The following is a 24,008-nucleotide window of genomic DNA, read 5'->3' on the forward strand; positions in this document are numbered from 1 at the left end:
TTTTGTAGCATGTGCTTTACCTATTCATTATCAGATGACTGAAAATGCTAGTAAAGGTTTTCTTCGATGTGTAATTATGACCATCTGCTACAACATATTTCATAGAAAGTGCTACTGAGCTTCCTACTTTTTAATGCAAGTGAACTGGCAAAGCACCAACGTGAATACGCTTGGTGCAAGAGCTGTTTTGGGTCAAAGTTGATTTCCAATTTCTTACGAGTAATAAACAAAGGCAAACCTATTCACAGCCAGTCCGCTGGGATAGGATTTGCCCTTCTTAAGTGTCTGGAAAGCATCTCCTTAATAAAAGGAGATCCCATTTAGGTCACGTTTCCTTAATGACCCTGCAAGGTGGTGAAGACCACCTCTCCTACTTTGGGGTGATATCCTTGCACGCTGTGTGGTTGCGTGTCAGTTCTGCATTCCTGTGCTGTGCTGTGCTTATGCTTTGGGAGCAAAGGAACAAATATGGTATTATGCTCATTTTGGTAACCTGAAAGGAGCATATGGCCTGGGGAAAACCTTGCCTCTTAAGCACCGAGATGGACGATTTACGTTTTCCCTGATGGAGCAGGCTTCATTCCATGGCAGCAGTCACTGAAAATCCCCAAGCCCTTGTTGTAGCACGGTTTGTTTCAGATACAGACTGGGCCTCTGGCACTGCTGTAGTAACAGGCTTTTCCTTGCAGCTTCTGCAGCTCAGTCTCTGCTTCTGAGCTCATCCAGGCCCCTCTGTCAGTCTCTGTGGCATTGAGTTATCACTTTAGTATCAGCTCTGGATGCTCTCTGATGTTACAGAAGTGCAGTGGATCAATGCCATGCTAGGCAGCTCTCTTTCAAGGACTAGCTCTTCTATTCAATGCTGATTCCAGGAGTGAATTTTCAGGAAGTATTTTAGGACAAAACTCTCTGAAGCTTTTAGCATGAACAAAGGTTTCAAGTACAGGTCAAATCTCTATCAGTGTTACTGCAGGTAGAGGAAAAAAGGACAGAATGCTTGGAGTTCCACTCACAGGCCTGGTACCAATCCACAGTAATTTGGTGTTGAGAGCCTTCTCAGTATTTGCACACAACAGACTTTCACTGGGACTTGAACAGCATAAGAGGAATCCAAAGCCCCATGGCACAGAAGCTGTTGCTCCTCCTTTTGCTGGGCAGTAGCAGAGAGAATGTGCTGGCTCTGAAATTTCCATGTGCATTCAATTAGATTGAAGTATTAAATGTCTAATTTCTTTCATCTTAGAGCATGATACCATTCCTCTTTTATGGGTCGTGCTGTATACATGTACTGGTGTCAAATTATTTTTAGGAGCATAATTGCTTTCTCAGCTAATAGGAATTGATGCAATTACCCTATTTTTTGAATTCTTTTTCCCTGCTCATCTTCTGATACGTTCCTTTCCTTCTCTGCTTTTCATCCCACTGGGAGTTGCGAAGGAAATGCAGTGCAGAGCTTCAGATAACTAATCTCTTGGAGGTTATTTATCAGGCACAACTTGTTAACTTTGTTCCTTTCATGAGGCAAAAATAGAAATGAAACATTCCTCTGGTTAACGAGGAGGAACTCTAATGAAAGTAAAGGGAAGAACATAAGATGCTGGAGATACGTGGCCCTGTTCTGAACAAGCAGGAACAGTTCTAATCCCCAGTGTGAATTTTCTGACTTGGAGTCAATGAATGAAACAGCAATAAATCGGGGGCTATGCATGCTCAGGTTATCCCTTCTTCAGTCCCTGACTAGAGAAGTTGGGAGTAACAGGAAGAAGGCATCCTTACAGTCCCAGGAACGTCACTTCTTCCCAATTCTTGCTTTGGTTTTTGATTGACTCTGGATGGATCCAGATAGCCCAGTCCACGTTTTACTAGTGTAAAACCCCAGCTTGATAAAGTTAATTTCACATTTGTAAATACATACTTACGTGTTCAAGTAATGCATTGGTTCTGTATGTTATTTTTATACAAGTATACAGGTCAATAGTTTTGTGTATTTAATAGAGACATAAATATGAGTGTATTGTACGTTTTGAGGGACAATTTTTTAAAATGTTGCCAACTTTTTAATATATCAAGCATACAAAAAAAAAATTCATAACTGAACTGTCAAGTGATCCACTTCCATGTACTGAACTTCCTTGTTGGATGCACTGTGCTCTAAATAAGAGCATCCAAAAAAAGCTAACAAATAATCAAATTAATCAAGTGAGAAATGACTGAAAAAGAACTTCCTGAAAGAGATTTAGAAAAAGAAGATGAAGGGGAAAAAAAATAAAATATGGACAACGTAAAATATTCATATTGTCAGCAAACACAGAGAAGATGTTTCATTTATAGAGCTAGACAGACGCGATGTAGGAAATAGATATGCTCCATGTAAATTTATTAAGTGCAACTTTCTCTCTCTCTGTCTCTGTCTCTTTCTCTCTCTAGATAAAAAACCTCTTCATGAAATAAAATCCCAAAGTAAGTTATTTTCTTTCCTCTTGTAAATATGATTTTTCTCATCTTCTCTGCCACTTTGTTTTATTTGTTTAGGAACTGAATACAGCTGAAGGTTATATGAAAGGCTTTCATATCTACTGAAAGCATCTTTTTAGCGGCTTGGTGATCATAGCTTTTAGACTGAAAATAAAAGGAGTGACTGTTCTTCAGTAATTTTGTGTCTTGCTGAGCCCTGCATATCTTCACATCAATCTTTTGAGAACTTGTGATTAGCGGAAAACTAAAAAGATAATATAGGAGTTTGGCTTTCTTGGTTCTAATCTGTCTCCACTACTTGCTGTGCCTTGGTCAGCTCACTCGATTTACCAACTGGTGAAGGGTGTTTATGTGCTTTACTACATATCATTTGTATACTGCTTTTCAGGAGCTCCCATCCTGCATTGTTTCTCAGTTTTCCATTGTTTTCAGTGGAATTTTAGTTAAAATAAGAATGGTACCTGTGGTTTGGATTGATTAATTGAAAGATTTCATTAAAAGAGAAGGCGCTCTTCCCTTGAAGTCACAACATCCACGAGGCCTATCCTCTTTTAAAGCTAAGATGTTGTTCTTATAAACCTTATGCAACGTTTTGAGGATTACTCGCTGCTTTACAAGATTTCTTTGAACTCTGACTAATAAATAACTAGATTAATAAATACATTTTTTAATTCCTTTGAAGGACTTGGAACGAGAATCCATTTGTCCTGTGCATCCAATGTAGTGGATGCAATTGTTTGTATTTTCTTTAAAGAGAGAGTCTTCTACAATGAATATGAATTGTGTGGATTATATATGAATTATGGAATTTCATGGGAGGTGCATCCCATGTTCTGTGTTCCTGGAACTGCCTCCTGCTGGGTCATACCAACTGATCTGTGTGAAACTGAATGCAAGTGATGCATTTTTATATATCTGTGTTGTTCCCATTTAATTAGAGAGTCTTGGAAGAGCATTAGTTAAATTGCTTTAATTTCTGATTTATTAAAAAAAAAAACACAACACCTTAATGGCATTGATTTTAGCACGTCAGGTTCCTTGGAGAATTAAATGCTTTCTTTAGCTGTGGGGTTAGAAACATGCTGTACAGCTTGCTGCTATTCAGCGAAACAGGAACTTCGTTTAAGACTGCATGAATCATCACTGATGCAAAATCAAAGTCAATTATGAAGATAATTGAGAAACAACCTGTTCTACTAACTAGCCTTTACGTTATGCTCTGACTTTTGGTCTTTACTCTCAAGGACTAGCTGTGTGAAGCAATGGATTTCAAGTTGCTAAGGGGCATCAAAAGTAAGGGAGGTGGAAAATAAGGGAGGATGGGAAGCAGAAAGAATCTTTCCAATCTCCTAGCAAACTCTAATGGGAGACTGGGGGAAAAACATGCCTTGCATATCTCCTGGAAAGCACTTATTGTAAATGAGATAATTTAATCAATTACATTTCCTAATGTACTAAACCAAATGTTTCATTTTCTGCTCCTGCACATCTTAAATTATCTTCAGGTGCTGTAGAAAACTTAATCATAGTTAATAGAAACTTCATTACCATCAAATGTGCTTTCAATAAATGTTGTGTAACAGTGTCAGAAGGTGGAGTGAAATATAGGCTACAATTACCACAAACATGTGTCCTGTAACTGAAATGTGTAAAAGTTGGAGCCCTTAGCAGCAGACACCTTGGGGCTGGGAGGATGCAATTCTTAACCTCATTGGCCAAATTGTTCCCATTTGTTTGTTTGTTGGAGACAAATACCACTCTTTCCCTTGACTTGTTTGTACCAATGTACAAAAATGAAGCTGGTGATGGAATATCACAATTAATTCCCCGTAACAACAAAATAGATTGGAAATAGAAAATTGGAAGGATGGAAACGTAAATAATTTCTGTACTTTCTGTATGTGGTGCTAAAGAATAAAATGGAGGTACAACAGTATGTGATTCAAATGTTGGATTGGGATTCAAGTATTCTTGGTTTGAGGTATTTCCAGGGTCTTCCTTTGTGCCCTGGTCTTCTTGTGTTTCTTATTTCAGATGGAAAATGTAGAATAGAGGCAACTCCCTTTGTTATTCTGATACGTTTCCATTGTCAGTTAAAAGCTTACTTTCTGGAATTAAAAAATTGCAAAATGCTGCAGAAAAAGAAATCTTCTTCTCAGTAATTTATTTGGTAAAAGCGTGTTGTAATTGTGAATTTGGAACTGAGCTGTTTACTTCTGAGGTTTCTCAGTCGTGATTACTTGTCGTGAGAGGCCACAGCGGATGGATGTCTCCTGGAAGTTGATATTTGCACAAACTAAAAGCTCGGTGATGTTTTTGTTGTTGTTTTTCCTTTTCAGCAGATTGCAAATATGTTAAAAATTGGAAACGTTTTTCAGTATGGGGTTATTTGAAAATAGCAAATCTCTATGTGCCTCAGCCTACTTAGAGCAGTGTTTTCCTGCTCGGTTTCCTCGCTGCTGCAATGCATATGGTGTTTTTTATTTGTGTTAGAATACAGTTGAACTTCATGATTGCATTTGGCAGCTGCTGTGCCTTCCCAGGAAGTTCAGCTTTGCATCATTGTCAGCCACGTAGTTTATGTAGGAAACTGGTGAGCCACAAACACCAGCTTTTCAAGTGCTGCCCATAGGTCATAATTTCTTCCATTCCAGTGGTTTGTGGTTTCGTGTTCATTTTAAGAATTCAGCTGAAATAAAGTTATCTGACTCTAGAAAAAATAAGATGCACAACAGAAGCCTCCTCCCAAACATTAAGCAGTTTCACTAATTATTTCCATATTACATGTTGAATTTGACTTCCTACCGTATATATTCAGTGGTACTGAATAGTCTGTTTTTCCTGGTTATTTTTTGTCACTGTCATTTGTTATAAACGCTTGTTTTGTACCAACATGCTCCTCACCTGATAGCAAGAAGCAATGTGGAGTGAGATAGCAGGTGATGCACAGGGTGAATGTACACCATGATCTCTTCCTCTAAGCTGGAGTTTGGCATTAAGGGAGTTGAGGACTCACTCTGTACACTTCCAAGTAGTTTAATTTCATGGTATGTGGTCCTAAATCCCAGGAGATCTAGAACAGCGGGACTGGATAATTCAATTACGTAATACTTGAGGGTTTTATTTGGGTTCATTCTTTCAAAAAAAAAAAAATTCCTCTTCTCTGCTGTAAAAAGTTTGAAGTCTTAGGAAAGTTGGTTGTAAGCTTAACGTGTGGATGTGGTCAGAGGAAAGGCTTTGGGTTCCAGCTTGTTTCCAACAGCAGGATTCCACCAAGATATGCAGGATTCTGTCAGCCATTCTTCAAGCTTTGAGAGGGTGGATTGTTCCTTCTTAAACTAAAGCTCACAAAAAAATAAAAAGGGAAGGAAGGGAAAATCTTCACTAAGAATTTTTTTTTCAGAGGATTTATGACATCCTGGATTAGTTCTAGAGCTGAAAACAAAAAACTTACATGTCCCTGGAAGCCGTCAGTAAATGAGAATCCTGCAGTACATAAAACAACTCTCCCTGGCTTCAGTTCTTCCACGTTCTCCCCTCTAAGGGCTGTATTACCATACTTTAATGATCTCCACTGGGCAAGAATGGTAAAAGATGGCATACCTGAGTGCACAGCCCGAGCTAGCAGTGTGTACTGAGGAGAGAAGGTATTTAGTGGTAAGCACTCTGCTTCTGACTGCTACAAGTCCAACTATCCCACTTCAAGAAAACCTCAAATACCATGATGCAACTCCTAAATCAGTATAAGCTTAGTACACAGAACGAGGCACCAGGAAATGTGTTCATGCTTTTAAATGCTTGCTCCTCGCTGTTCTATCCTGCTGTGATCTGCCCCGAGTTTATGCCTCAAGCTTTACTCCTCTGGCTGCGAGTCTGTGGCTGCATACAATCCCCATTGCTGGGAACACTCTGGGCATTTTCATGAGCGTTGCTGACTCAATACCCACTTTTTTCTCCTTCAGATATAGAGACAGCCAGTGACATTGCCCTGTACTCTGGCCTGGGAGCAGCAGTCATTGCTGTAGCTGTGCTGGTGGTTGGTGTTACCCTTTACAGACGGAGTCAGAGTGAGTACGGCGTGGATGTGATTGATTCATCTGCACTGACAGGAGGCTTCCAGACATTTAATTTTAAAACAGTCAGACAAGGTTAGTGTTGTGATTTCATTTTCTTCTCTCCAGAGCCCCTACTACAAAGAGATACTAAGCTCATATGTGATGACTGGCTGCAGGAGGGCATTCCAGCCTCATGCTAAGCAGACGCATCTGGAGCCAGGGAAGGGCAGACCTGGCACATGGAGTGGGATCTGGGGGTTGAACAGTGATGTCTTTTGTAGTCTCTGCTACTGATTTGACACAGCAACTTGGACATACAGTCTTTCTTGACCACGCTCTCTGCGCTTCAGAAATACTGTCATTAGATTCTATGCTGATGTTTGTGACTCATAGGAATTTTTCTGAGCTAGAACCCTCCTGGATGGACAGCTTGTGATATTCCTCCCCTTGTTAGTCTTGTCCTACTTTAACCCACTTTCCCTCAGGCATGAAGCTGTCCTTTTGTGCGAGCTCAGCAAAAAGTTCTACCCAATGGGTTGTAATTAAAAACAAAAGCATGCACACAGAACCAAATCCAGAACAAAACAGAAGTTCCTTCATGGATTTATGCACATTGGAATTGCCTGAAGTGCAAAATAAAGTGATCAAGTACCTGATGGATCTTTAGCATGGTTTCATCTGGGTCTCAACATCATCCTCTTTGATTTTAAGATTTGAGGCTGCCAGGGAAGAAGAGCAAATCAAAAAGGAAATGATGGTGAGGTCAAGAAGAGATGTCTGATACAAGGAATTAAAGCTCAGTTATGTAAATTTCCAGTGCTTACTTTGGTACTTTTCTTTTATATTGCACAGAACAGAGAGAAGAGAGCTTTTACTTTCCAAATACAATTATTTTTCCCAGGGCTGCAGTATGTGCTGAGTGCATCAAACAAGTTAGCATTAGATGCACATCAGAGAGATCTCTTAAGTCTTACCTGTCTAGCTCCAATTTATAGATGGGGAAATCAAAGTGCAGCTGAGTACTGCTTAGGATTTACAAATGCATCTAATGGTTCACTGAAAGTGACACTGAAATACAGGCCTGACTTTTTATTTGCAGGCAGCTCTCGAGTGCAGAGTGATTTAAGCTCCAGACATTGCTAAGGAGGGAGGAATTAGCTGCAGCACGCTTAGTGGCACAGTTCAGGCTGGAACTTGGGTTGGGTTAATGGGGCACTGAGGCAGGTGTGCATGGAATATCATACAGTATGTAAACATCTCCAGCACTGTTTAATAAAGAAAACACAACACCACCAGTCATTTAATAAAGAAAACACAACACCACCAGTCACGATCCATGAATCAGACATGAGTCATGGGTCTTAGGCTACTTAGACCCATACATCTATTATTTTTCACTTCTCAGTGTAAGTGCAGCTCTTGTAACCTAAGGGCATAGTTTAAATCAAAGACGTTTATTCATTTCAGGATTGTAACTCAAATTAGTGCACGATTAGGATTGCAGTCCAAGATTCCAAATTCTCACTTCTCTGTGATTTATGAAGATCTGCATAAAATGGATGGAACATTCCCTATCCACAGCATCATTTCTTCAGTGATGTGTTACCTAGGTGCATTATTCTGCTTCACTGCACACTCTACAATACAGTAACTAACTGCCTGATCCACTTCATTTCACCAGGTAACTCCCTGCTTTTGAATTCATCCATGCAGCCTGACTTGACAGTGAGCAGAACCTACAGTGGACCTATCTGCCTGCAGGATCCAATGGACAAGGAGCTAATGACAGAGTCTTCACTGTTTAACCCACTGTCAGACATCAAAGTCAAAGTTCAGAGTTCGTTCATGGTTTCCCTAGGGGTGACAGAGAGGGCTGAATATCACGGAAAGGCACATTCTGGAACTTTTCCTCATGGGAATGCTAGAGGTTTTGGAACAATACAGGCTAGAAACAAGGCTGCATATATTCAGAACCTGTCTTCAATTTCAACAAGAAATGAGCTGAAGACAACTGCTATCTTTGGACACCTGGGAGGTCGTTTAGTGGTTCCAAATACAGGTGAGTAGATCCTTTCTTATTAATAGCACATAATTTTATATGAAATTCATTATGCTTGGTGCAGTGCTTTATCCATTCATTCTATGAATTAAATACATAAAAAGTAGGAGCTTCCATAATGCAAAGTCTGTGAGGTAGAGCCTGTTGCCCACACAGGAGGTGGCTATGATAAAAAACAAAGCTTGGGATTAGTAGTAAAGAGGTATTATGCCTATTTGAACTGCTACAGATTACCACCTCTTGATGCCTTTAGCATGAAAGTTATATTAATTAAAGCTGTAGCTCACTTGGATCCTGATCCAAATGAAGCACTCCCCAGAAAGGAAATTGCTATTGGATCAGGATCTCAGATAATGGGGTCAAATTCAAAGCAGAGTCTACACACATCAGCACCTGACTGCATTAACACTGTCAGGCTTCATTATATTATTAAAGTCTGCAGCACATAACAATTAAAATGTCTCAGGAGAAACAGGAAAACTCCAGTGTGGCTTTCATTACCGTGCTCCTGGCTTTCTGGTTTTGTCTTTCTTTGAGATGAGCACTTCAAGGCTGGGCTATGCACTGGAGCATTGCAACAGGAATGCTCAATTTGCATTGTTTAAGGAGTAGTTTTTATTTTGTGACTTGAAAGTTTTGTGAGACAGAATCTGAGACTTTCGCTTTTGTTAAATTAGCTGGGAACATCAAATAAAGGATGTTGAGATCATGTTCCTGCAGCACGTTTGCACTACACCACCATGTTCATACGGTGCTGAATAAACTCTCACACTGAATAGTTTCTTCTCTATAATGGCTGGATGCCCCCATTTCTAGCTAACAGGTTATGTTTGAACTCTTGTGATCTTTACTCGGGGTTTCCTTTAAACTCAGCTTTACGTTCAGCATCTTTCCCAAAGGTAACTTCTGCCTTTGCTCTGTTGCAGGAGTCAGTCTGTTGGTGCCACACGGAGCAATTCCTGAAGAGAGTTCATGGGAAATCTATCTTGCTATCAACCCAAGAGAGTCCAGGTAAGGCGTATCTAAAAAGCCCGTGTCAATAGCATGCAGAATGTGTGGAAGTGGCTCGTTTCATGGATTTCGTGGTAAGATTGTCTATAGGAATGGATTACCTGTCTTCAGTGGTGCTGGTATGGCCACACAGCTGTGACATACGATGCTCTGTCAGATGCATGGCTTTAAATTCTGTTGCCAGCAGCAGCCGTGAGTGTTTTCATCAACTCTGCTGCAATCACTTCAGTGGCCTTCGTTCCATGTTAGAAGGCCAAGAGATTTTGGTCCCAAGTCAGAGGCTTGGGAATGACTCCTCTCCTTTCTTTTATGAAAAAGCACAGTCAGAGGAGCAGATTATTTTAGATTTTTTTTATAGTCATTCTCACAAAAATGCTTACTTCCCAGTTGGCTTTTAGCTGCCAGGATTGATGGAACATAGTCTTCATTTTTAGATGTGGTCCTGTTTTAGTTTTGTAGTAGATTTTTGTGGTTTTTTTTTTGGTTTTGTTTTTTTGGTGAGGTAAATTTTAAGAAATGAATCGAAGAGACCAAACTGAATCATACAGAGCTGCCTATGAATTTTAAAGCTTGGAACTATTTTCCAAAACTTAATCTGAAATCTATTTTAATTTTTCTTCCCTCTCTTATCTGAATTCCTTTGTGAGAACTTTCCTATTCTGTCCCCATCTGCTGCTACAGGTTTTTGATCATTCTCAGTGGAATATTAAGATATGTAAAAGGAAGGGAAGAAGTAATAGTAATAGGGGGGGGGGGAAAAAAAAAGAAACAACAAACCCACAGCTGTTTTATCTGCAACGGTTCTGCAGAAGGGAGTTAAAATAGGTTAATTAAATACAAGCAGCCAATTTTACCTACTGCTTTCCTTTTTATCGTGGGCAGAAACGGAGGTAGCAAACCCAACTGAAAATTATCACAGGCTGTTTTCCTTCCAGTTGAGGCAATGTTGATGCATCTTTCACCCATCTGAACTGAGGGAGAGAATGGCCGTGCTGTACCTCACCAGCAGAAGAATTATAACCATTAAAAATACAGCAGCTCGTGTTGTAGATTCTGAATGAAACCTTGTGCACATCGAATCGTGCTCAGTGCAATTTAATTTAACACAGGAGTTCACCACATAAATAGATGCGTACAAGAATGGAGATTTCTGTGGTTCTTGTAAGGATTTGAGGTCACTTTAAAATGTGTTGGAGAGAAGAAGGATCGTACTGTTCTGATTTAGGTTATTTGGGAATGGTTTAGCTGTCACTTTTATTCTAGTCTTCGTTCAGATCTTGAAATAGGTTGGTATGAGATATATGTTGATAGGAGCAGAGGTGATGGGGGGGGAACTGTTTGTATCTGCAGTGTTTTATTTCATTCCTGGGCCTTGAAAAATCAGGGCTGTTTTTGATGGGAATCGTCACCAATGGCACAACTTAACCAAAACTCTATTCACATCTCCTCTGGGGAAATATTGTTTAATCTTCACTGCTGTGGAGATATTGTTAATGACATTCTTTGCAGGCAGAATTAGATGGTAGCACTACCAGCTGGTGCACAACGCGAGGCTTACTTTTATAGTTTCCAGTGTTTCATTTTGTTTAAGCAAATCAAAATGTATTTTAAAGACTAGAATCTAAAAAGCCAGCCAATGATTTCAGTACATGTGACCCAATAATTCTGTTTCACTTCCTGCTACCAAATCTATATGAAAATTAGTGCTCTAGTTTGGCTTATCTTTTCTGCAACAGATGAACGAAGCGCTTACTTGGATTTTTAACTAAAACATTTAAAATTCGTATTGCAGTTAGTGGGAGTACATTTTCACTCATTAAAAAGGTCCTTAGATGTTGTTATTCACCCCCAGCCTACAGCCAGAAGGTCCAGATGTCCTGCTGGGACCAGAAGTGACGTGTGGCCCTTCGGATGTCTCCGTCAGCTCTCCGTTTGCCTTGACTATCCCACACTGTGCAGAAGTAAATTCAGAGCACTGGAATATCCACTTGAAGAAAAGGACACAGCAAGGAAAATGGGAGGTAGGTTCATCCTTCTGCTCCCACTGAAAGGTTTTTTACGCTAAATGGAAAACGTGGTTGCTGTTAATCAGCCAGGAGCTGGTTGAAGATGGTGCAAGGGACAGAACAATCAAAACAATTTTAAAGGAAGCATCTGTTCTCCTTTGGAAAAAAATAAAATAGAGATTTTGCATTTTGTTTCAAAGTAGCTGAATTCTGTTCAAGTGCTGAACTGAAAGATAGAGAAAAGGGTCAACGCTTTATTGTACTGCTTCTGATGGAACTGTTTGATTCCCTGCATCGTAAAGAAAACAAACAGTCACTAAAACACTTGTGCATACCTTAACTGTATCCTTTTCCTCCTGTAAACCACCATATTGTTGTGGCTCTTGTTTAAACCATTTCAAATTCAGCTTCGTTTTCCTCATAAAATTCATTCAATACACTGTCAGCTCCATCAGTGTCAGTTACAAGCAGCTCAGAATTAATGAGGAGTGTAACACCAGGCAGTAGATTGCTCAGATATCTCATCTAATGATGCTGTAATGCAGAACTAAGCATGAAATACAAAAGAATGGGTTAGGTAGTTTTTTGATGAAGATAAACAACTGTAGTGGATGTTCTGAAAGGATGTCAAATACCTGCTATTGCTCAAGGTTTGCTTATTGACTTCAATCTTCAAGGTAATTTCTTACCTTGACATTGGAGGAAAAAAAATTAGATAGAAAGTCAAGAACACTTGAAAAAAGAAGCTCAAATTGCGTAGGCATTGTCATTATTATATGCTGTATGCATTGTATCTGTACAGTGTATCGCCAGAAATCCTCTTGCTGCCTCAGGGCTAAATGGCGACTATTCACTTGCATAGTTAGTCTATTTTTCCTCATTCTTTGAGATCAACATGAGTTTTAAGGACGTGAAGTTGGCTCTTGGGAATAACTTTGCATTCCAGTTGAATACAATTTAAACAAATGATGTCATGACATCTATTATCAAAGCCTTTGTTGTTGCTGTTGTTGTTTTAACTTGAATTTCATTTTGCAGGAAGTGATGTCTGTGGAAGAGGAAACTACTTCCTGCTACTGCCTGCTGGATCCTTATGCCTGTCACATTCTCTTAAACAGCTTTGGAACTTATGCACTTATTGGAGAACCCATCTCTGAGTGTGCCGTCCGACAGCTGAAAGTAGCGGTTTTTGGCTGCCTGTCTTGCAATTCTCTGGATTACAATCTGAGAGTGTATTGCATGGATAACACGCCTTGTGCATTTCAGGTAAGTAATTTCACGTGGATATTTTGGTTTTAATTTTTTTTTCCCCCCCCTGCAGAATATTAACATTCCTTTATCCCTAGGGTTACAGTTCAGAACTGCGATGTATGTTCCTTATCACGCTCATTACCCTTCGCTGTCATTAATCACTTGAGGGATTCCTCTCCTTTTTACAATATGAGCAAGAAGAAAGAGATTGTATTGTTATAATTAAATTCTTGTTAAAAAAAAAAAATAGATAGTTGTGCATTTCCTCTTTTAAAAAACAATTAAACCAAAAAATCCCCAAGTGTAAATTAAAATTAGTATGACTTTGCATTCCAAGGCAAAACAATAAGATTCACAGGCTACTGTAGCCATGGTGAATTGAGAAGCTTTAACAAAGTGTTTTTCTTTTGAGAGCTGAAATAGAAACGGTTGTAACCAAATTTTCACTTCCTATTGTACAGAATAAAGACCCACGTCTTAATGGAGCGCACGCTAACATCTTTGTGCTCTAATAAAATCAAAGCCACTGAAAGGATGGTTAAAGATTTACAATAGCTTTGTAATTATACCCTTTATATTATTTACACAATTTGTGGGCTGGAAGTATTTTCCTGGATGTATCTGCCTGAAATTCAGAGGCCCAAATTCCTCCTTCAGGTATTTGTTGAACATATAAAAGGAAATCTGGCTGATATGTTCACAGTTCAGTGACTCAGCATCAGTTATGAATAAACCCTAGCTGTAATCATTTAGTATTGTGTAGCAGTTTTATAGCATTTCATAAAAATGAAATTCTAAGTAGTGTAATTTTTATGTTTTTATATGCTTTTAGTTAATATTTAATGTGCAATTTTATAATGTTCTATAACTTCTAGAGTTGTATAAAAATAATCTTGTTTCTCAAATTGTGACATTCAGTAGAACCACAGAGTAACTTCCAATGGAAAAGCCCAGCTTCAACTTGAAACTGAAATAAGAAGGCATTAATGAGCTGCAATACCCTTATGGGTTTCCTTCTCAATCACTGCAGTCCTAGGGAAGGTGCGTTGGTATTGACACTGAGGGAGTCGAGAAAATAATCCTAAGTAGCATCAAGGACAGCAAAAGAGCTGACAGAGCCTAACGACACCCCTGGAAGTCCAGTGGTGGAGCACAAATGGCAGAGCTCACTGTGACAGAAACACTCCACTGCTGTAGATGGCCTCAGTTCCTTTCACAGAGATGAATTTTCATCACAGTTGGTATTTGTTTCTAATAGTAAAGAATTCTTTTCTCCTCTGCCGTTGCAGGAAGTGGTTTTGGATGAAAGACTCCAAGGAGGACAATTACTGGATGAACCCAAACTTCTGCATTTCAAAGGGAATACCTTCAGTCTCCAGATATCTGTCCTCGATATCCCTCCTTTCCTTTGGAGAATCAAACCTTTTACTGCCTGTCAGGTAATTGCCCATTTTAATTGTTTGCATTTTAATTCAGAGGCAGTAAGAATTTTCACTGGCACAACCATAACAAGACAACTCTCCCTTTTATTTCTGAACGGTGTGGTTTTAATCTCTGAGATGCTATAAAAATGCACTGCATTGTGATTTTGTCAAAAACAGAATGAAACATTTCAAATGCAGCAGAATACTTAACATGTATCTTTTAATAGAAAGCAACCTTGTGCTTTTCCTTATTTAAATTACCTCCAGTGGAATTTATCGCTACTGAAAATGTTTTTGATATCTTTGTCATTCCAATTTCAATATAATTATGAATATATGGCTGAAAATGAGGGGATATATGTCAGTATTTAAATGTCATGAGTTCAAATTACAGCACGCACATTCTTAGACCTGATGAAGAGCAAATTACTTTTCCTGTAAGACATTAATTAGAGAGGCTGTTGAAAATAGGAAAGTATAAATCAAAACATAAGATGAATTTCAAATGTATTGGTTACTGGAAGCTATAAGCCACGTGCTGGCAAATAGAGCAAGCTGATGTTTTAAAATACAGATGTCTTTCATCTTGATTTTTAGCAGGAAAAAAAAAGCCTTCAATGTAATGACGTGGAAGGTTTCTATTAATACAACAAATCATGTTTTGCCTCAACTTATGTTATAAAAACAGCCCTGTCTTTTGATTTGTTGCCTAATCATTGAATCCTTTGGGGCTGTGTTTGCTTTAAGGAAGGCTCTGAACACAGCAAGGACTCGAGGATTCTGAGAAGGGTGTGCAGAACAATGCCACAATGCTGATATTGAAGCCAAATAAACATTTGCATTTTATAATTGAGTATCATTTGAATGGCAGCTGAGGAGGATGATGGTTTCTTAACAGAAACTGCTGACCAACTTGCACTGCCTCGGTGAAATGTTTTCTGCTGTGGCTCCTTGCAGTGTTTACTCATTTCTCTCCCACATACCAAGGCTTTAAGTTTGGGTTGTCTAGAACAACTAGAAAGAGCTGATGCAATGAAACCATTGTCAGACACTACGATGAGGAAAGCTTTATGTTAATAGATTGCTCAGAGTAGCAAAATCCATTTCAAGGCTTGAAGAGACAAATTAGCACCATGTAAAAGTGCAGCGTTAAAGCAGTTCATAGCAGGTGGCAGTCAGCATAGCCCAGAGAAATCATAAGTGCCTTTGTTTGTCCTGACCATCCTACAGGAGCAGGTGCTCAGTGCTTAGCATCCTTCCCACCATACAGACCATGTAATTAAGGGGAACCCTTAAAAACTGGGCTGATAGAGCAGGAAGGGGCTGCGGCGAGCATGGTAAGAACCAGAGGCATCTTTACCTCTTGGAAGATCATCTCACTCTCATTCCCCCATTCTGGTGGGCTGTTTCTCTCCCAGGAGGTCCCATTCTCCCGTGTGTGGTGCAGTAACCAGAAGCCACTGCACTGTGCCTTCTCCCTGGAGCGTTACACTCCTGCAACCACACAGCTGTCCTGCAAGATCTGCGTCCGGCAAGTCAAGGGGCACGAGCAAATCCTACAGATCCAGACATCCATCCTCGAGGTAAAAGCATCCTTTTCATTTTCTTTTGTCAGGCTGTGTAGCATCAGAAGAACTGTGCCCTGTTTTTACCCCTTCTCCCTCACTGGCAATTTCTCATGCCCTGTTTAACGCTGCAGCAAGCGCAGAGCATTCAGTTCTATTTCCAGCATTTACTGAGATTCTAGAACACTAAAAATAATTTATATGTATGTGAGATGATGGTGATATTTTTCTTGTGGAAAGTTTTTGAGTATCTTGAGAGTTTAAAGAAGAATAGTTTGCCTGGATGCTGTTTGGCCACAGCAACGGTGTTCAAGCAGGCAATGCCTCCAAAGGGCAAGGAGAACTTATGGAACTTAGGAGAACTAAGATGCTTACCTTTCTTAGGCTTGTGAGCATCTTTGCTGATTGTTTAAAAAGTATTCAGAAACTTCTGGATTAAATATCTATGTCTGTGTGCTAACAGCACTGTGCAGAGAAAGTAGATCTAAATATGCAGAGAATGTAGATCTAAATATGCAGAGAACGTAGATCTAAATAAGAAAGCCTCAAACGTAATTCAGGTAAAAACAGAGGGACCTACCTGTCCACAAGGCCTCAAAAAGTGTCACAATTGTGTCCTCAAGCAGATGTGCTGACACAGAGAGCTTTCCCATGGCTCTGAAAAGGTGAGGGAAAAGTGGGGATAATTAGACTGTAAAACAAATATAATCAACAACTGAGTATTTGAATCGTTCACAGCTTTAAGATGCACCAAACTAAGCAGGTAGCAGCAGCTTATCTCACAAGTGCAGGGTATGAAACCTACCATTGTTCTGCAGGTTTAATTTGAACAGACAGGCATTGTGATACATCTGCAGCACCTCTATTACTCTGCACGGATGACTTTTGGGATGTGTCATAAATGTTATATGAAGAAACTACAGCATCGTTGTTATTTAATATTTATGTCGCATTGCACTGAAACGAGTAATGCATGGAAATGGGACTGTTACACAAGACTGGTATAATTTCATAGGAACAGAACAGGCCCAGTCCACAAGAACGACCTGGATTCCACTGATAAAGAATTTAGATGTCTGTGTTTTAGGCATATGCAACTTGACCAGTCACTGCTCTATGGCACTTTGTAACCCCACCATAAACAAAACTCCTGTGAAAGGAAAATGACACTATTTTAAATGCTTGAGAAAGTTTCTTCACAAGTCAGAAAAATACCCTCCTGGCTGTTTGGTTTTCTGTTGTCACCTCTGCAAAGTATCAGGGGAACCTCAAAGTTTGATGCATTCTCTGTTGGCAAGCAGCCTTGGTGCAGCAGCACATGTAGACATGTATGTATGTAGACATGCTTTGCTTCCAGGCAGATCCTTGCATAAGAGTGCACTCCCAGTACTCTGGTACTGAAGAGGCCATGCAAAAGTCCTGTCTCAGATCCTGGCTCCTGAACAGGACCATTGATGGCATTGTTTCTGGAATGGAGAGCTGCTTGCAGACCTCCAGATCAGAACCCGGTGCTGCACTAACTGCTTTGCTTTTATCTTCTGTGTAGAATGAAAGAGAAACCATCGCTTTCTTTGCACACGATGACAGCAACTTCCCCGCACAGATGGGTGCAAAAGCATTTAAAATCCCATACTCCATCAGACAAAGAATCTGTGCAACGTTTGACACACCCAATGCCAAAGGCAAAGACTGGCAGATGCTAGCACAGAAAAACAGCATCAGCAGGTAATGGGAAGCAATTTTGAAAGGTGAACATTTACATATGCAACAAGAATAATTTGCTGCTATTGTGTTATGGGGTTTTTTTCTTATGTGCTGGTATTAAGGATGCATAAATAGTAATTGTCTTTCTTACTCTCAAGGATAAACTGTAGTTGGTGTGTTCTTATATACTACTAGTAACTGAAAACAGGACCTACCTTCCAACCCATCCCACCTGGTGTTATCTCCTAAGCTCAGGTTGTAACCCACCATAGTGGGTGAGTACAGGACTCAGAAATGACTGTGAACACAGCAGCTGAGCAGCTGTTGCGTGGCTGCCATCCCAAAACTGAATTTTAGGTTTTAGAGAGAAAAAAAAAAAATCTATAAAGAAAAAGCATATTTCAAAGAAAGTTACACTCTACTGTTAGGAGCAATAACGTTATGTTTATTAAAACTGAGAGGCACTATAAAAACCTCACTGCTTATTTTGCATTTCCCACTTGGCTAAATGGAACTGGGGAAGGGATCGGACTCAGAAATATTTTCTGATTGCCACCACCTCCATAAGTATGTGCCCAGGAGCACAGAGGATGAAGCAAAACACAACTTCCTATTGACGAGTTCCTTTTCACAGGGTTGTCAATAAATCAAAACTGAACCAAAGAAGAGAATAAAGTTACAGGCAGGCAGCAGTGAGTCACAGCGCTGTGCTTTATCTAGCAGTGTTTGCTATGCATTGTCATGCTCTTCAATCCTGAGGAATTTTGGCTTTCTCAGGAAACTGAAGGACAGTGCAGAATAGAGATTACAATGGTTTGTGCAAGACTGAGTTTGTGACAGTTCTTTAACTTCTGATTCTCCCTTGGATGCATCTGGATGGTGCAGCATGCATTTTTATAAATCAGAGGTAGAAAAAGAACGTTCTCGAGCAGTTTAAATAACCAGACATGAAATGATAAAATTTAGAGCAAAAGTCATGACTTTGCCAACTTTCATCCAGCTACAATTTATTAACATCATCATATTTCCCCCATCTATTTAAAAGTAATAATCAGATAATGGAGCACTGCCATAGCTGTAGTTCTTCTGACAGTAAGGTTTCACTTGACAGGAGTGACATTTTGGCTTTAATTCCTCATTCTGGACAGGGATCTGTTCTTTCACAGTTCTGAAACTGCTAGGAGCTTTGCTATAAGAGACTTCAAAGCTCAACTTGTACTGCACACATATGCACATACGAACTGTTCACTAGGATTCCCTCTTTCATCCAATTAGATCTTGCTGCAGGTTTCTTTATTCTAATCCATCTGTTCCACTTTTCTTATTCCTCTCAGGAATCTCTCCTATTTTGCCACACAAAGCAGCCCATCTGCAGTCATTCTGGACCTCTGGGAAGCCCGACACCAACATGATGGAGACCTCGACTCCCTCGCCTGTGCCCTGGAGGAAATAGGAAGGACACACTCTAAAATCTCAGACATAACAGAAACTGAGATCGAGGAGCCTGACTTCAACTACAGCAGACAGAATGGACTTTAATCCTTCATTTCCATTGAAGAACCGATGGCCAGCTGACTTTCACACCTGAAAATCTCTTTGGCAGGGAGGAAATAAGGGTTTCTGCACACTGCCCAAGGAAGCAGACGCGTCTCCACGATGCCATTTTCAGTTGGAGGAGCAGAAGAAGCCCTATTAAAAATCATCTCTGTAATAAGGAAAACAAGCTGTCCCTCTGCTACAGTCCTCTTTCATTTAAAATTCATGTTTCAGATTCAAAAACAAGACTGCACATCAATCATTCCCAGGGGCAGGAAGGAGCGAGGTACAAAGCTGTGCAAGGTAAATATTATGACATCCTACATTTAGGAAACAATGATGCTAAGGAAGAATACAATGCCTACTAAAATACAATGCCTAGTGCTACGCAGTAGATATTTAGAGCCACTAGAGGTTAATCTCAGTGTAAGGGTTTGTGTCCTTGGGGCCCTGAGTCCCCTTTGTGCACCTGAAAAGTGGATGTAAATGCCATTTGCTGGCATCATGTTGACTCTGTGTATTTGCTGTAATTTAGCTAAAGGATAGCTGAAAATCTGACCTTCTCCTGTTCAGAGATTTAAGGAGGTACAGATTGTCTAAGTATTTAATAGCTATCAGGTGTCATCCAAACGATTCCTTTTACAAAGTTATTCAATGAATGTAGCCTTGCTGCAGATTCTCCTGCCTGTTCTGATAACAGAAACAGAACAAAGCCCTTCTCTGTGCAATCTGTGTTTGTGAGCACTTGTGACCAATGCCCTAAAGTTCTCCATTTACAGAATTTCACTAGGGCAAACATCGTTGCTTTGGGGGTGGATTTAAACAATAAAATGCAGGAGATTGCCAGTCCTGCTTTAGCAAGTTTACACTGTACTGAAAACTGGAGGTAAATTCAATCTGCACAGCTTAATTTTGCTTTAGGTTCATACCAACAGAATAACCCCCACTTATCACTACCAGAAATTGGCCTGATTTACTGTACAGCTTGCATGTTGTGCAGGAGATAGAGCTGGCTGCATTACCTTTATTCTATTTACCACCACATCTGGAACAGAGCTAGTGAATTCTCATCACTTTTTACCCTTCTCACGCAAATATGATTTATTACTTCAACTGAAACCAAAAAAAAAAACAAAAAAAAAGCTGCCACTGCGAGTCAGCATCCTGGCAGAACTGGTACCAAACCAAATACAACCAGTGTTCTCACTCGTACAGTCTTTGAGAATTACCCAGGGTACTTGTATTGGGCTGAGAGCAGCATGACAGGGCAAGTAATTAGTAGGGAAATCCATAATGATCCAAAATGATTTCTTCATCTGGGATCCCAGATCTGAGCAGTACAATCAGTGGCTTTGGATGGGACTTTGCTTGCTCTTGTTGATCTGAGATGGCCAATTTCATGGCTTTCCTGGCTCAGCAGGCAGACTTACAAACACTTGGACTTCCCCAACCACTTTTTAAATGTTAGTATTTCATGCGGTCTGACATCAGCACTCCTGTTTGCAATGGGAACCCATAACTGCTGCAAGCATATTTAAGACTGAGACAAAAATACCAGCTTAGCTGGCAGGAAGCTGTCACTTTTCTCAGCAGCACATGGTTCTGGCTTTGAATTATATTTGTAGTGACTTCCATTCCTCCTCCCCAGAAACTTTTTATTTTCCATTGGACAAAACATCATGAATAAAAAATGAAAAATAGCAAATGACATCAATAGAAAAGCAACAGAATTTTAGTGAGCTGCAGTTGTCTGGGAAACCTACTACAGCCTCTCTCCAGCAGTTAATTGTTCTCAGCATCTCTTCAGATGCAGTTTTAATTTGGTTGCTGTTTTTTTTTTGGTTTGGTTTGTTTTTTTGTTTTTTTTCCAATCTAGCTCCAGTTTGCCACCCCAATGAACCCCCCAAGCTTGCTGTGGTGCTCTGCAGAGCTCTGTGTGGCTCCTGCTCTTGTTGTCCCAATCTGCTAAGCCACACATGGGGGTCAAAGCTCTGCAGAGCTCAGCCCTCACAACCTCAGGACTCAGGAAACATGCAGTGTTTACATCCTGGACTGGAGTAGAGATGTGAGAAACCATCCGGCTCTGCCTGCCTCGTACTTGTGACCAGCCTGATTTCCTCTGTGTGCACCAAACCTGCAGATGGAAGGGATCAGGGTTGATACCAAAATCCACATCCAACCCCAACTCCCATGAAGTCTGCCCTCTGATTTATGTACTGAAAAGAATGTCTTTATTTTTTTTTTTTAAATACTGGAACAGAAGCTGTTCAGTTTTGGGCCCGAGGTAAGATTTCAGTTTTGCTTGGCTCAATAGAGAATTGTTATTCTGTTTCCTGGTTTTTGTTCAGTTATGCCAAAGCAGCTTCTTTGCTGCTGACCTCCCTTTTGTGAATCTACACTGAGAACTGACTTCTAACCTAGTATTGTTTTCACGACCTCTAGTTGTTTAAATATTATTCTAACATTTCTAGTCCATTTATCTCAGTGGAAAGGAATTTGAAACAGGAGCTGGACTTCTAGACTACATTTCTAACTTGTACTGATCGGGCTGTATAGGATCTGCCATACCGTATCATACAAAACATCCTTTTAGCCTTACAATATCTGATTGTGAGTAGGACTAAAAGTCTATGGAAGTGGTCTAAGAAATGAGTTCAGTATTAAAGGACATCTTCAGTCAGCCCATTGCTGCTACCTGATAGGAGAACAGCCTCAAACTCTCAATTTCTCACCACTCTCACACTCAGCATCAATCACAGAGGATGAGGATCTTGCTAGAGCATAAAACCACAAGAAACAGCTGTGAGAGTGCAGCACTCCTAAGGTACAGTAAGTGACTTTGCAGTGCAAATCACTCCAGCATCAGAGAGGATGCAAATGAAAATAAAATGGTGAGGAAAAAAACCATATAGCTTAAAAGATAAGCATGAGAAGTGACAAAAAAGTGCATCATACCACAAACGTTTTCCATAGAGAGGAAATTGTTCTCCCTGATGACGCGGGTCATAGTGGGCAGCAATCAGACAGCAAGTATTTAAGTCTGACTTCTCTGTTCCATTTTCTCCCACTCCTGGGAACTTTGCATTTCTTGTATCTTAGATATCTGCTGCAGATATTGCAGTTTTCAGATGCTCCCTTTCTGTTGTTTTATGTTAGCGTCATGGGATGATATTAATAAAACTTAGCACTTTTAATTATAGAGGCTTGCACCAGTTCTCCTCCCTTCTTCCTGTGCTGTCCCAGTTTTAGAGAGAGAGAAATGTTAACATTTGGGGAGAAATGTCTCTGCTGCCATTTAACAAGGCAGCCACAAATGGGTTTTGTTACCATTCACAGACAGCAAGGCAATACAACAGGAGATGTTAAATGGTGCTTTAATTTCTCTATTTCACATTAAAACAAAGCTTTTCTCCCCACCAAAAGCTGCTGCAAGGATGCTCTGGAATACAGTATTCACTCAGAATAAGTTAGAATTAGTATGTAAATTTTATATAAATAGATATGTTGACAAGGATCTGCGATCTTAACTTTCCAGGAGCATATTTTTAACATCCACGTTCTATTTTTTCTTTGAGATCTGCGTTTCTGTGATTTGATCCCAAACCCAGCTGTGTAAAAGAGCTCCCAATGCAGGATTAGGGGCCAGAAATCCAAATCTGATTCTTTTCTTCTATTTTATAAATTACGACTTTTGAAAAATAAGTCAGAAGCCTCCTTGCAAACCAAAAGGCAGCAGAGAGAACTGACTGCAGTGCTGCAACACTGGAGGTCCCACTGAGCTGCCATGGTGACACAGCCTTGCTCTATTTTCCATCTTCCCAAACACTCCCAGTTAGTTCTGTGCTGTGACCCCTTTCAGACTCATTTTTCAAAAATGACTTTAAACAATTTTTTTTCCCCCCCACCAAAAGTGACACACAGCACAGCTTTTGCCAGAACTGCAATGTCGCAAAGCTCATTTCCAGCTTTGCAACACTGCTTTTGCAGCCCCGTAGTTCACATTAAGAGACATTAAGCCACAAAGGAAAGAGCCTTACTCCCTGGGTTTACCTTTTAACTTCATTTACTAGAGCAAATGCCATAAAACCACCATGCTCTCCTACAGAAATGTTATTGGACATTTTGTAACAGATGGAAAGATGTCAGTGCTATTCTCTTACAGTACAGAGAAGTATTGCTGTTATTATTTTTATCCCTGGCAACAGCTGCTCCCCCAGGCCTTTGCAGCACAAGGAGGGGCTCCTGGCCAGCCCACCCCTTTGCACTGCCCTGCAGTCCATTCCTTTCATGCCACTTGAATGACAGTTCTATGAGAATGTTTTAAAACATTCAGTAACATCCCAGCTCTTATTTCCCACTAGAAAAAAAAAAATATTGTGTGTGGATACAGCAAAACAAAAACAAGCAACAAACTGTTGGGGGCTGTTATCATTAGTTGGGTTTAGGGTCTATGAAATATAGACCTGAAGCAAAGGACTGCATTCCATCTCAAATGGTAATTAACTGAATGAAAACAGGGAACCCTATCCAAGCCCTTAACAACTGTGAATGAAGTGCAGGTTTGTCCTTCCAGCCTTTACTATGCCGAGCTGTACGCAGGAAACCCTCACAGAATCACAGAATCACAGAATTGTAGGGGTTGGAAGGGACCTCTAGAGATCATCGAGACCAACCCCCCTGCCAAAGCAGGTTCCCTACACCAGGTCGCACAGGTAGGCGTCCAGGCGAGACTTGAATATCTCCAGAGAAGGAGACTCCACAACCTCCCTGGGCAGCCTGTTCCAGTGCTCCGTCACCCTCACCGTGAAGAAGTTCTTACGCACATTCGTGCGAAACTTCCTATGCTGCAGCTTATGTCCGTTTCCCCTCGTCCTGTCTCCACGTACCACTGAAAAGAGACTGGCCTCACCACTATGGCCGCC

At 40.3% G+C, this 24,008-nt stretch overlaps 1 protein-coding gene and 1 long non-coding RNA gene across 3 annotated transcripts in view; one reads left to right on the forward strand and one right to left on the reverse strand.

Moving 5' to 3' along the window:
• UNC5D (unc-5 netrin receptor D) overlaps positions 1-22,285 on the forward strand; it is a 93,957-nt gene extending 71,672 nt beyond the window's left edge. For both annotated transcript variants that reach the window (XM_019622627.2, XM_010723105.3), the window contains exons 8-16: positions 6,438-6,623; positions 8,212-8,589; positions 9,516-9,600; positions 11,453-11,621; positions 12,645-12,872; positions 14,147-14,296; positions 15,700-15,864; positions 17,393-17,571; positions 18,885-22,285. In XM_019622627.2, coding sequence (XP_019478172.1) covers positions 6,438-6,623; positions 8,212-8,589; positions 9,516-9,600; positions 11,453-11,621; positions 12,645-12,872; positions 14,147-14,296; positions 15,700-15,864; positions 17,393-17,571; positions 18,885-19,089 — 1,745 coding nt within the window. In that variant the 3' untranslated portion in view covers positions 19,090-22,285. The remainder of the gene's footprint in view (positions 1-6,437; positions 6,624-8,211; positions 8,590-9,515; positions 9,601-11,452; positions 11,622-12,644; positions 12,873-14,146; positions 14,297-15,699; positions 15,865-17,392; positions 17,572-18,884) is intronic.
• The window catches only part of LOC116217424, a 61,386-nt gene that overhangs the window by 13,556 nt on the left and 23,822 nt on the right, over positions 1-24,008 (reverse strand). The window contains exon 2 of the long non-coding RNA XR_004161946.1: positions 16,427-16,503. This is a non-coding gene — a long non-coding RNA (uncharacterized LOC116217424). The remainder of the gene's footprint in view (positions 1-16,426; positions 16,504-24,008) is intronic.

This window comes from Meleagris gallopavo, chromosome 24 (genome assembly GCF_000146605.3).
Source record: "Meleagris gallopavo isolate NT-WF06-2002-E0010 breed Aviagen turkey brand Nicholas breeding stock chromosome 24, Turkey_5.1, whole genome shotgun sequence".
Classification (NCBI taxonomy): domain Eukaryota; kingdom Metazoa; phylum Chordata; class Aves; order Galliformes; family Phasianidae; genus Meleagris; species Meleagris gallopavo.